This window comes from Zingiber officinale, chromosome 8B, assembly GCF_018446385.1.
Source record: "Zingiber officinale cultivar Zhangliang chromosome 8B, Zo_v1.1, whole genome shotgun sequence".
Classification (NCBI taxonomy): domain Eukaryota; kingdom Viridiplantae; phylum Streptophyta; class Magnoliopsida; order Zingiberales; family Zingiberaceae; genus Zingiber; species Zingiber officinale.
In genome coordinates, this window is record NC_056001.1 from 42,052,757 (window position 1) to 42,065,835 (window position 13,079).

Here is a 13,079-nt window from a genome sequence, read left to right on the forward strand (position 1 = left end):
TTGCTAGCTGACTAGGCTTTATACAACAACCATTAGAAACGACAAAAGTAGCCACAATGCTACACCAAGTCCAAGTCCAAGTCAAAATTATTATAATATCGAATCCTTAAAGAAAACCAAGGAAATGCAAGAAAAGCAAAAAAACACAATAGAAGTTGTCCTCGGATATGACATGGGACTGGTAAATATGATACTCCAAGCGACTCTACAACATCTACCTGCTACCTGAGAAACATAAAGGTACAAATGGGGGTGGTGAGTCCGGGTGACTCAGTAAATAATAGACATAATAGTGCATGGTCAACATAAAACATGGAGATCAAAGTATACAATCTCAGTATGGGCATAAGAACATGATTATAAATGACATAATAAATGCACATAATCATAATTGGTCTAATGAATGCATATACTCATAGCTGACATAATGAATGCACATATCCAATCTGGATCTAACCCGCATGGTATAGTAATCAGTAGACTCACTAGGAATCAACAATAGATATGCTCACAACACCTGAGCAATACAACTAACGACATATACATGCATGGTAAATGAACATATATAAAACATGGCAACCATATGCAACAATCATAACTCAAACAAATGCAACAATTACAAGCAAATGTAGATAGTATCTCTAAAAAATGTATCGCGCATAATATGCATATGCACAAGTATACGTCACTTCTAGACTCCTCTCTAAGCTACCACTACATCAATGTGACCGAGTGAGTACGACTGTGACAATTGCTCACGTCTCCAAGCTATGACTACATCAATGTGGCCAAGACAGATAGGATACAGAGCAACTATCTAGCTACATAAGAAGGAGAGTCACTGTCGACTCTAGCTACCACTATTCAGAGTGGTCGAGCGGGCACAACTAGGATAAGCTGAACTCAACTCCAAGTTAGTACTCCCCAAAGAGGCAGCAACATGACTGACGACTATCTCATACCACAAGAAAATAATGGTCGTCAGCATGCATATAATGCAATGATGAGCATAATGTAAACAATTATGATATAGACATAGTCATCATCAATGCAATGACTCTATCATCATAGGTACATCCAGTGTATGATCTATCTATCACCCAAGTCTATAGGTAGGAATAGATTTGTCTACTATACAATAACCACAGTAAATAGCAACATCTATAGTACACATTAGACACATATGCCCCCTACAATATATATATAATCATCATGATACCTCCAATAATCATACCAGACACGTGTGCTCACCCAACATAGGTGTAATCGACATGATCCTTCGATAGTACACACAAGACACGTGTGCATATACAACATAGGTGTATTCGGCATGACTCCTCTAATAGTACACACCAGACACGTGTGCACACACAACATAAGTATAATCAATACGATTCCTCCAATAGTATACACTAGACACGTGTGCACACCCAATATGCAAATGAACCGTCAACATGGTAACACCTATAGTACATATCAAATATGTGTACACTTCACATCATATGCATAATCAACATGTTAACTCAAACAACAAGGTATCCCCTACAGTATCTACTCTACATATATATAATCTACAGAATATAGATATCCAAAGCTAAAACTATATAAAAAACAACTAAATCATCTCTAAGATCAAATACGCAAGTATCAAGCATGGATACATACAAGTAAATTTAAAGTAAAATAACTTAATCCATCAATTAAAAACATACATTAAGTTCAATGAACTATTAAGGCTAAAGAAGAAGCATCCGCCTTAATTAGAGATCGAGCTAAACAATTCTCATGTCAAAGTGTTTATCTTGAATCAGAGTCCTATAATAAATTGTACAATTTAGCTAATTCCATTATGAGTTAATTAGCTAACTAATATCCTAAATCTAATTGGGAAACCTTAATCAAAATGATCATTAGTTAACTCTAATTAATGATTAACTTTAATTAATCTCATTTGTTGATCAAATTAGAGTTGGTCATATTATCATCCCTAATTAATCCATATAACAATCCATTTACTACTAAGTTTACACTTACTTTAATCAACTCCATCACATATCAATATTAGTCATCTGTTGTCCCCTCGGATGGGTCTAGTGGCTAGCGCATGAGGTGTTACGACCATGAGGTCTGGGGTTAAAATCTCGGCAAAGCCGAGATAAATGTCTCCCTTATATGCTAGTCACTATTCCAAAAGCTAGTAGCCGCCCATGATTTACCTCCTCCATGTTGGCCCTAGGACGGGTTGGCAGGAGTGCTGGGGGCGAGTGTATTCGCCTTTTTTGCCACCAATATTAGTCATCTGTTAATAGATCCAAAGATTCAATCGAACAAATTATGAATCAACCATACTTAATTCATCTCGATAAGAATCGACTAATCCCATCCATAATCAATCACAACTACATTTGATTTGATCTCCTTAAACATTCCACAATCAAAGCATGAATCAACTCCAAAAACTCACCCGAGTTTGATGCCTCAACCGATAATTCACATCTGGGGAAAATCATTGCCGAAATTCATGGCCGAATCTACAACGAAGCTGATGTTGGAAGCAGGACCGGGGCTACAGTAATTGACCAACCCACATAGCACAAACATCCCATACAGAAATTGGAATTCAGATCTCTACAAACCCGAAACCAAGCATGCCTTACCCTAATTCTGTGTCGTCAGCTCCCTCTCTGACGAAGACCAATAACAGGCAGCTGTTGAGATTGGTGAAGAGGGAACCGATGTTGGAAGCTTGATATTAGGGCACAGGAGGAAGAGAGACCTGTTTAGAATGTCAATTGTAGCCAAGATCTAGCGCTGGTAATCGTGATTCAACTCGAGCAAAGGAAGTCAATGCGACGGTGGAAAGGAATCTAGGGATTCGCTGCATCGGTTAGGTTTCCAAGTTTGAGGGAGGGTAGCTCTAGCCCTCTAACGTCGTTTTCCCCTTCTGGCGCCGGTGGCACCTAATGATCGACCGACAATGGTATCCTCACGCGAAGGAGTGGTGATAGATGGTTAGGTTGGAAGATGACCACAAGTAAGGCGGCAGTGGACTGATCTATGGCGCGGTGGGGTTTGGCGATGAACGGCTGGTAGGTGGAGCGGCACGAGTTGCCGTCGAAGGGGAAGAGAGGAGAGGCGGCGGTGAGGGTATATAGGGCACGGGAGGAGAAGGGAATCGTGGAAATGAACTTAGGAATTATTATTTATACTTAGGTTAATGATTTATAACTTTAGGTTAATTAATCCAATCAACTTCTAACTAAATAGGTATTCCAAACAGACATTCTCTCAGTCTAATAGATTTATCCTCTTAATTAAATTATGTCATATGATATCCTTTTAAATTCTGAAAAATTCTAGAAAATTCTATAAGATTATTTCTCCAATACACTTATTATTTAATTGTTGTATCTTACATCTGAGGCACATCAGAGCTATAGGGAGGTGTCTTAGAGCTAAATGAAGGCGCCTTAGATAGGATGGAGGCATCCTCATGCAGAGAAACTTTGGGGATAGAAGTTTGCTACGGGAAGGCGCCCTAGAGCGCATTAGAGGAACCTCAAAGAGCATTAGAGCCGCTTTTGAGCGTTTGAAGGTGCCTTCATGCGGATAGAAACTGAAGGTCTCATATCTGATAGAGTCCGAAGTTTGTACGATCAGATTTGAGGTTGGAGGTGTTAGGGCCCTTGGCGGTCGACTAGAGGGGGGGTGAATAGCCCCTGCACAAAAATAAACAAAAGTACATTCCTCGGCTTATAACTTAAACAGACACTTGCATAAGAATAAATAAAAGATAAACTAAAAAGATGAGGCTCACAGATTTACTTGGTTACAACTGGGAAGGTTGTTAATCCAAAGCAGTTGAATCGCACTAAGAATCTCCTTCAGTCAGAGAAACCTCTTACAGCAATGAACGCGCAGAAAAAGAAAGCTAAACAAAACAAAAAGTGTCTACAAATGTTGTTGCGCTATTTCTTGTTGTTGTGAAGCTTTGGGAGCAAGGCTGCTTATATAGCCTTGCTCGGGGCGCCTGGAAGGGTTCCAGATGCCTGGAGTGGGATAGAATTCTATCCCTGACACGTCGGTCAAAGTCCACATCGATCTTGGTAAAATTAATTTGGATTTCAGACGATCCGAAGGAGAAAGTCAACATTTTGTTGACTTTCTCTTCGGGCCTCCAGCTTGGGCTCCATTTGCTTCGGTTCGAGTCTTCCACTCTGGTTCCGCTAGTTTGGGTGATTTCGATCATTTGGAATAGGGTTCACCCGAACCCAACTTCCAGCCTTCTCGAGTAAGTTTCCGCTCCGGCTTCATGTCCCTCGGAAACGCCGCACGCCTCCTTCTCGTCCGCCCGCGTACTCTTCCGCAGCACCTCATCCCTCAGACGCACCAAGCCCGTCGGCTCTCTCCCGTGTTGTCCTTCTCGCTAGCTGCGTCTTTTGCTCGACATCTTGTGCTCCTAAGTTCCTGCACACTTAGACACAGGGTTAAACATAACATGACCTAACCTAACTTGTTTGATCACATCAAAACAACATTGGGGTACCAACAATCTTCCTCTTTTGATATGAGCAACCCAAGTTAAGTTAGGGGAAACCAACATAAAGTAAAAGAAATAACTTTTGCAATAAAAGTACAAAAAATTAAAAAAGGTTAAACTACCTCCTCCTAGACTTAATCTTCTCTTCTCCCCTTTTGATTACATAAAAAAATGGGATACCAAAAAAAATCTAAGGGTAAATTTTTCAAAAAATAGGAAAGTTTTTAGTTAAAAAAATGATTTTCAACATTTTGAAAAAAATTTATCAAGTTTTTGAAAACTTTGAAAAAGAATTTGAAAATAATTTTAGAAGCTTTAAGTTTTGTAAAAAAAAATTCTAAGTAAAAAGATTATAAAAAAAATATTCTAAGTTAAAGATACTACAAAATATTTAAGTAACTATTAAAGTATTATTTAATTATATTTAAATGTTTTTGTCAGTTAGTCAATCAAATATTTTATTTCATTAATTGGCTTCCAGGCTGTGACGAGGTACTAGGCCTTCTTGGTTATTGGAGCAACAACCACTTTCTAGAAAAAGCCTCTTAAGAAAATTCAAATATTTAATTTTCTTGCTGAAAATCCTAAGTCTAATTAAAGTTCAATTTAGACAAGACTTTGGAACCCAATATAGGTTCCAGTCAACTGAGTTAATTAAAAATTTTGGGGGAACATAACTTTTGGGATTTTTTCTAATTTGACTCTTGTGAAATCTAAGATACCAGCTTAGTTTTTTAAAATTTTGAGTTTGAATAGTTAAACATGTATGGTTTTTCAAGTTTTCTACTTGTGTCTTTGATTTATCATTTTCTGATTTTAATTTTTTAAAATCTTCTAATAAGCAAGATTTGGTTAGAATTAACTTTAATTCTGTTCTTTATTTTCTTTTTCTAATTTGCAACAGTCTTTAGATAATAACTTAACAAATTTAAATAACTTATCAGGAGGAAGAGATCGTACCTGACTTACCTTGTCGATCTCGTTATCCGTAGCTCCCCCTGAACTGCTGCTTTCTTCCGATGTCACTCCCCCTTCATCGATGCTCATTTCGGACGAGCTTGCTTTGTTTTCATCATCTTGATGACTCGCCATTAACATAAGTCCGGAGAAAGCCTCAATCTCTGATTCGGACGATGTTTCGTCCCACGTCGCCTTCAGGTTTTTGTGCTTGTTCATTTGGACGGGCTTCTTGTTCTTACCATTGTCCTTGTTCTTCAATTTAGGGCAGTTATCTTTAACGTGTCCTTCATTGTAGTGGTAGCATCTGATTGTTCTTTTCTTTCTACCCTGCAGAAGGTTAGTTTTTATAGATTTAAATAATTTTTTAAATTGTCTTACCATCTTTACCGTTTCGTCGTCATCCAGAGAAGATTTGAATTTTGTTCGCCCATCTTAGCCTTGAGGGCTATATTGTGCTTCAGCTCCTTTTTCGAATCTGCACATCTCATTTCATGGACTTCAAATATTGAAAATATTTCTTCTAAGGTGACAACTTCTAAATCTTTAGAAATATAGTAAGCATCTACTAATGATGCCCACTCAGTAGATCTAGGAAATGCATTAAGTACGTACCTTAGTGAATCTCGGTTGCTTACCTTTTCTCTGAGATTCGTGAGTCCGGTGATGAGTTCCTTCATTCTCGAGTGAATATGTGCAACGGTTTCTTCTACTTCCAATTTGATGTTACTTAGCTGGTTCCTTAGCAGATCTCATCTTACGAGCTTGGCTTCGGACGTCCCTTCGTGTAGCTCAAGAAACTTCTCCCAAAGCTCCTTTGCTGAGTCATAGGCGTCAATCCGGTTGACTTCTTGTGGCGGAAGGATGCTCAGCAGATAGAACTCTGCTTTGTCGTTTGCCACGTAGTCGACCTTCTCTTTCTTCGTCCACTGGTATTCTTCCTTTCCTTCGAGTGCTACAAAACTGAACTTCATTATTAAAAACAATTCAAAATCGGGTTTAAACAATACCTGCATTTTCTTTTTCCAGCTCGCAAACTCTCCCTCGAACTTCGGTGGGTATATGCTCAGTCCGACCATCTCGTGTGCTTCATTCGACGGTTATTCCTCCTGAAACGTTCTTGCTCTGATACCACTTGTTAGGACCCTTGGCGGCCGGCTAGAGGGGGGTGAATAGCCCATGCACAAAAACAAACAAAAGTACCTTTCTCGGCTTATAACTTAAACAAACACTTGCATAAAAATAAATAAAAGATAAACTAAAAAGACGAGGGTCACAGATTTACTTGGTTACAACCGGGAAGGTTGTTAATCTAACATAATTGAATCACACTAAGAATCTCCTTCAGGTGGAGAAGCCTCTTACAGCAATGAACACACAGAAAAAGAAAGTTAAACAAAACAGAAAGCGTCTACAAGTGTTGTTGCACTATTTCTTGTTGTTGTGAAGCTTTGAGAGCAAGACTGCTTATATAGCCTTGTTCGGGGCGCCTGGAAGGGTTCCAGGTGCCTAAAGTGGGATAGAATTCTATCCCCGACGCGTCAATCAAAGTCCACGTCGATTTTGATAAAATTTGGGTTCCGAGTGCCCCGAAGGGGAAAGTCAACATTTTGTTGGCTTTCTCTCCGAGCCTCCAACTTCAGCTTCGCTTGCTTCGGTCCAAGTCTTCTACTCTAGCTCCACTCGTTTGGGTGATTTCGGCCATCCGGAATAGGGCTCACCCGAATCCAACTTATAGCCTTCTCGAGCAAGCTTCCACTCCGGATTCTTGTCCCTCAGAAATGCCCCGCGCCTCCTCGTCCGCCCGCGTACTCTTCCACAGCACCTTGTCCTTCAGACGCACCAAGTTCGTCTGCTCTCTCCCGTGTCGTCCTTCTCGCTAGCTGCGTCTTTTGCTTAACATCCTGTGCTCTTAAGTTCCTGCACACTTAGACACAGGGTTAAACATAATAGGACATAACCTAACTTGTTTGATCACATCAAAATAACCTTTGGGTACCAATAGGAGGCACCTCTACTGAGGTTAGAGACGCCCTCAACACTCCTTATAAGTAGTGTTCGACCACCACTTGGTATATAACTTCTACATGAGCTCTAACGATCATTCTGTATCTTCGTCTTCATGTTGCGGCTATACTACTGCTCTATTGCACCCAACCGTGGCCGAAAGGCTGACACCAACATATGAGCGCATTCGAATCTCCATCTTTCATGTTGGTAACAAATTTACTATTGTTTTTTTATCATTATACTTGCTTAAAGGAAGTGTAACTTATTACAAAATCTTTATATTTTCTTGTACTCGATTACTGTATCGGGAGTTTATCGGTAGACAATTTAGTGAATTGTTCATCGATAGATCCGAGATGTCTTGGTCTTAGAGTAGGAGTTGTCAAATGTTCTGAACCAAGTAACCGACCGTGTGTTATTATTTTCTTTTATTCTACTGCACACACACTTGTTTTAAAAGTTTAAAAATAATAAGTTTTTTAAATACACGTGATTCACCCTCCCTCTCTCATGTGACCAATGGTCCTACATCATCGATCTCTAAAGCAATATTGAAACCGAAACAATAACTAGCGAATAAATAACCTGAATCCATCATAAAGGAATATTGCTTCTTACTTATCACCGGAAATCCTGTAAGCACAGTAGAAGTCTTCCACAGGATTGAGCCGACAACCCAAGGTCTTTCTCAATGGGAAAGAAAAGGCTAGAGGAAGAAAGCAAGATTCAACATGCCCTAATTAAACTAATATGTTCTTTTATATATATACACGGTCCAACCTATGATGATTATTCACCATAAAGCTCATCCATCATTAACAACTTATTAATATTAATAAATCAAATTATTGAATCTAAGTATTGAATCTAATAACTTTCTCGGTCTTTTGGCTAAGATCAAATGTAGTATCTGTTCTTATCAGTTTAATTAAATGGATATAGATTCAATACTTATTTGCCACAATAAGTATTGAATCTATTTCCATTTAATTTAAATTCCTTTATATATAATTAAGGATTAGATCTCTTGATTAGGATTTATTTTTTTAATGACAATTAGTGTGGTATAAGTCTACCTTTGGAGATTAAGCCCATCCACTTAATTGGATTTAGTCCTTAATCCTACACTACTGCTGCTGCGCATTTTGCAACGGCAGGAGCTGCTTCTCCATGCACACTCGTATTTCAGAGTCAAACATGTCCTCCACACTGTACTTGAATTTGTAGCTCAGATCCAGCAACTTCTTTGAAGAAAAATGCACCCTCCCAATCTTCTCGTTGATCCCTTCAAACCTACAAAATGGTCGACGTCGATCATCTATGAGTTTATTTTAACTGTTTATTTTTTCTTAAATTATTTCTTTTGATCCAAGATAGATCGTACTTTTGGGGGATGATGTACTGAGGGAATCTCTCCCTGAACATCTTCTCCAGCTCGTAGATCGTGTGGTCATGAGAGGAGCAAATGAACCTCCCTTCCGCGCCGGGGTGCTCGTACAGGAAGACGAGGGCGTCGCAGAAATATCCAGGTGGACGAACTGCACTTGCTTTAGGATCGAATAGTGACCTTCATTGCTTGCGGACGCATGATCGATCGCCATTGAAAAGGGGAATTGGAGAGAACTTTGAATTCGGAAACATATGCCTGTGATTAGCGTGAGGGAATTTGGAAGTGCCGTGGGTGGCCCAAAAACCCTCCATCTTATGATTACTCGTCATATTTAGAGAAAAAATTTCTAATAATATGTTGTAACTACGGATCAAATTACGGATATCTTTGTAATAATTTTATGCCCTACCATTATACTATAACTCCGGAGGCAATTAATAATATTCAATTATTTGAATAAATTCGAATTCAACTTGTAGATATTTATAGCAAACTATGTGAATTGTTCATAATTAATATTCATAAATAATATCATATTCTTCAAAAAAAAAAAAAAAAAAAAAAAAAAAAAAAAAAAACTCTCATCAAACTTATAATCATGCAAATAAGCTCTCAAAATGAATAAACAAACGCACTAGCAACCAAATAATTTTTAAAAATATATAAAAATTTCAAGCAATCAAATAAATTTGAATTAAGAGCTCAATAACATTAAATAAATCAACTTCAAGCGAAAAAGAAATCAAATTGCCAAAGTTGATTAACAACTTCAACAGCTTAATTTATTGTCTTGTTACCTTATTCATTTCAAATTTGAACAACATAAAATTTAATTTATGTTTATAGACATACTTGTTCAACGGAGGAACAGATAGTGGCTTCTAGCTAGAATGTTTAGTATGTATATTCATTCCCATTAAGAATTTGAAATCCTAAACCTTTTATTGTTCATTTGAGTGTTTTACTATTGCACTGCTGCGTGGGAAGATATTTAAGCTCAATTGACAATAACCTTTCTAGATATTACTGAACTGATCTCTTGTTTCCCAAGACATCCTAGTCCACGTAAGGTTGAGGGAAAAGTGTCACCTAAGAGCGAAGATCAGGGTGAAAACGACCAACAACACACTCATGGCAATCTCATGAGGGAAATTTAACAGCAAAGTTAGTTTCCAAAGGAAAAGGCTAAACGTGTTTCTTGTCCTTTTCTACAAAAGGATGGAGGATGATCCATTAAGCCATTAGCAAATGCATTTGTTGTAAAAGAAAATTTCAGAAAATTTATCAGTAGTTAACTTTGTCTTTGGAGTGAGCAATTGGTTAATGGAGCTTGCTTTCAGCAAGACAGCCATCATTTACAGCAAGAATTAACTGCTTATTTCCTAGCTTACTATATAAACTATTAGAAGCATAAAAAACACCATGATAAATTGACATTCTAGATCACAGTTCCATCTTTGATAGTAGCATTTCTCAAAATGATTGTGATTCCAGATCTTATGTAGAAGCCTTCGCTGGATCGATCAGCCTCTTCGACGCCCTGTGACACGACATTTAGCATCGATAAGCTTTAGTCTCAAAGGTTTAGATACAAACATGCTTATACACATACATCTTTGTTAGCAATGACCACATTCTGGCCTATCCTAGCATTTGTGTCGATGATACAGTTCCTGCAAAACAAATTTTAAGTTTAAAAAAAGTAAATCTCAAGTCGCTTAAGTAATCTGCAAACAGAATTTCAGATAGTACCTGATTTTTGTGTTTTGCCCCACTCCAATAGGAACCATACCCTTTTCCAATAGGGAGGCAATTTGTTCATCGGTCTCATAAGTATTCGCGCCAAACATCAAAGTGTTCTGAGAAGATGCAACAAAGACACTACATGTTAACTAGTATCTATTGAGAATTCAGCTATCAGTTTTGAGTTTGAAGCCAGTTTCACTAACCTTTATTTCGGCTCCAGCACTGATACGTGATCGTACTCCGATGATTGATCGTTCAATGTCACACTTGTTCAAGAAGCATCCGTGAGAAATGATCGAACTGCGCATCTGCATTTTGTTGAACATGACTAAAATGCCTCAAGATTGTATTGTAGTTTACAGTTTTGTGACACTTACCTTGCTTTTGTCGATTTTAGTTGGCGGTAGGTACCTAGGAGATGTGTACATAGGTGTTCTTTGATCGTAGAATTGGAACTTCGGAGGCTACAAAATCAATAGATTATGAGATTGTACATCTCAAATCGATTCAAATTGTTAATTTCTTATGCATACACATTAATTTCTACCTGTTCTGTGAGTGCCAAATTTGCGTTGTAGAATGCTTGTAATGTTCCAATATCCTCCCAATAGTCCTGGAACATGTATGCCTGAACGATACAAGAACATCGTTACGATATACGATATGCGAGTTAGTGAACAGAAATCTCAAGTTTACTCGGAAGAAGCACACCTGAACATTGAAGTAGTTCACCGCGAAAGGCAGGATGTGCTGTCCAAAGTCATTTGCTCTCCCATCTCTCATCCTGAAGTTACAGATAAATCGCTTAGAGAATCAGAAGGCATTTCTTGAAACACAACCAGACTTAACTGAAAATAGACTTGCACAAGAGTTAAAAGAGATACATGAATTGTCTTTGAAGTGCCTTTCGGTTGAAGACATAAATTCCCATGGATGCGATATAGGGGTACTTGTTTGTATCTTGATTAGACAATCTGAGAAAGGAGCCATCATCCTTCTGCAATGCAATTGTTCTTGTTAGTTCAGTGCTGGAATCATCGACAATCTTATCAGTTATTAGGAAAAAAATCACTCACCATGGCTTCCAAATCATCACCCTTCGGTTTCTCTTGAAATTCGGTAATCCGACCATTCTTGTCAACTCTCACAAGTCCATAGTCAGATGCCCGGCTACAAGGAGGATCGACAAGTCAATTACTAGTACTAATTAAGTCGATACAATTTCGATACTAGACAGTTGCATACCTTGCATCAACAGGAATGCAAGAAATAGTTATATCAGCACCAGTTTCAACATGTTTCTGCAAATTGCATTGCATCACTTTTAGTATGTAAATTCAAGCGATGGACATCAAACAAAAGCATACCTCGATCAATTCCATGTAGTTCATGCGGTATAATTGGTCGCCGGACAGAATTAGTACATGCTCAATGTGTTGGTTCCTCCTGTCCTAAATTACAGGAACAACAAAATGTAAATTCAAAACGTCAGAAAAAGAGAGAAGATCTAAAGCTAGAGATAACTCACATCAAACACCCAAGCAAATTGCCTAATGGCATCAGCTGTGCCCTGGAACCAATTCATACCGGTTTCGCCGGGAGATTGTGTAGCCGCCAACACCTGAGTATCAAAAGGAGTTATTCAGACAAGGCAATACACGAACAAGATGACCCAATTTCTTCCTTAGTTACCTCTGCGAATCCACCGCCAAAGTTGGCGACATCACCAAAGGTTCGAGAGATGTGGCGATTCAATGAGGTGGAATTGAACTGCGTCAAGATGTATATTTTGTTGATGCCGCTGTTGATGCAGTTGCTCATTGGGACATCAACGATCTTGTAGCATCCGGCGATGGGAACAGCAGGCACTGCTCTTGTTTTGGTGAGAGGGAAAAGTTGAGCACCGGTGCCTCCGCCTAGAATGAAGGCCGCGACGTTCTTGGGATCAGGCACGTTGGGTGAGAGAAGAACCTGCACAAACAGGGTTTTGGTTTGGTTAGTCATTCTAGTGAATGGATCGTCGATGGGAGAAGAAGAACCTGCAGAAAAACTTGCCTCGGATATTTTTTGAATTTGGTGGTCGATTTCTGCAGGAAGAGAGGATGCTACAGAAGATTCGAAACCTGCGATCTTGCAGCGGAGAGTATTGTTGTTTTTGAAGGGAAATTTTTGGCTCCGGAGCTGCTTCCTTGTTGAAGAAGCACAGAGGGCTGATCTTCTTGCATGGCTCAGCCATGCATCGTTGGCCTTCAAGCTCACGATTCCGGCGTCCATCTTGAGTGCAACTGCAGATAAAAAAAACCAGAGAAGGAAGAAGAAGATGGAGATTGCGATTTGCCTAGATTGCCATGAAGTTTATAATTATATATCTGCAGGCATGGAGATTCAGTTGCTAATTCCTTGTAAGACTGGGCAAAAAAACCCGTAGAACAGATT

General features: G+C 38.8%; 1 protein-coding gene and 1 pseudogene across 1 annotated transcript; one reads left to right on the plus strand and one right to left on the minus strand.

Moving 5' to 3' along the window:
* Positions 1-8,377: 8,377 nt before the first annotated feature.
* Positions 8,378-8,487, plus strand: LOC122018178 (annotated as a pseudogene).
* A 1,848-nt stretch (positions 8,488-10,335) lies between these two features.
* LOC122013726 (glucose-1-phosphate adenylyltransferase large subunit 2, chloroplastic-like) lies at positions 10,336-12,868 on the minus strand. Its single transcript, XM_042569956.1, has 14 exons — positions 12,847-12,868; positions 12,336-12,592; positions 12,172-12,264; positions 12,011-12,094; positions 11,889-11,944; positions 11,720-11,813; positions 11,528-11,640; positions 11,355-11,427; positions 11,191-11,271; positions 11,021-11,107; positions 10,847-10,951; positions 10,650-10,756; positions 10,510-10,570; positions 10,336-10,437 (listed from the first exon to the last, which is right to left on the minus strand). Exons 1-14 carry the CDS (start codon positions 12,866-12,868, stop codon positions 10,336-10,338), a joined length of 1,335 nt encoding a protein of 444 aa, XP_042425890.1.
* Positions 12,869-13,079: the final 211 nt, after the last annotated feature.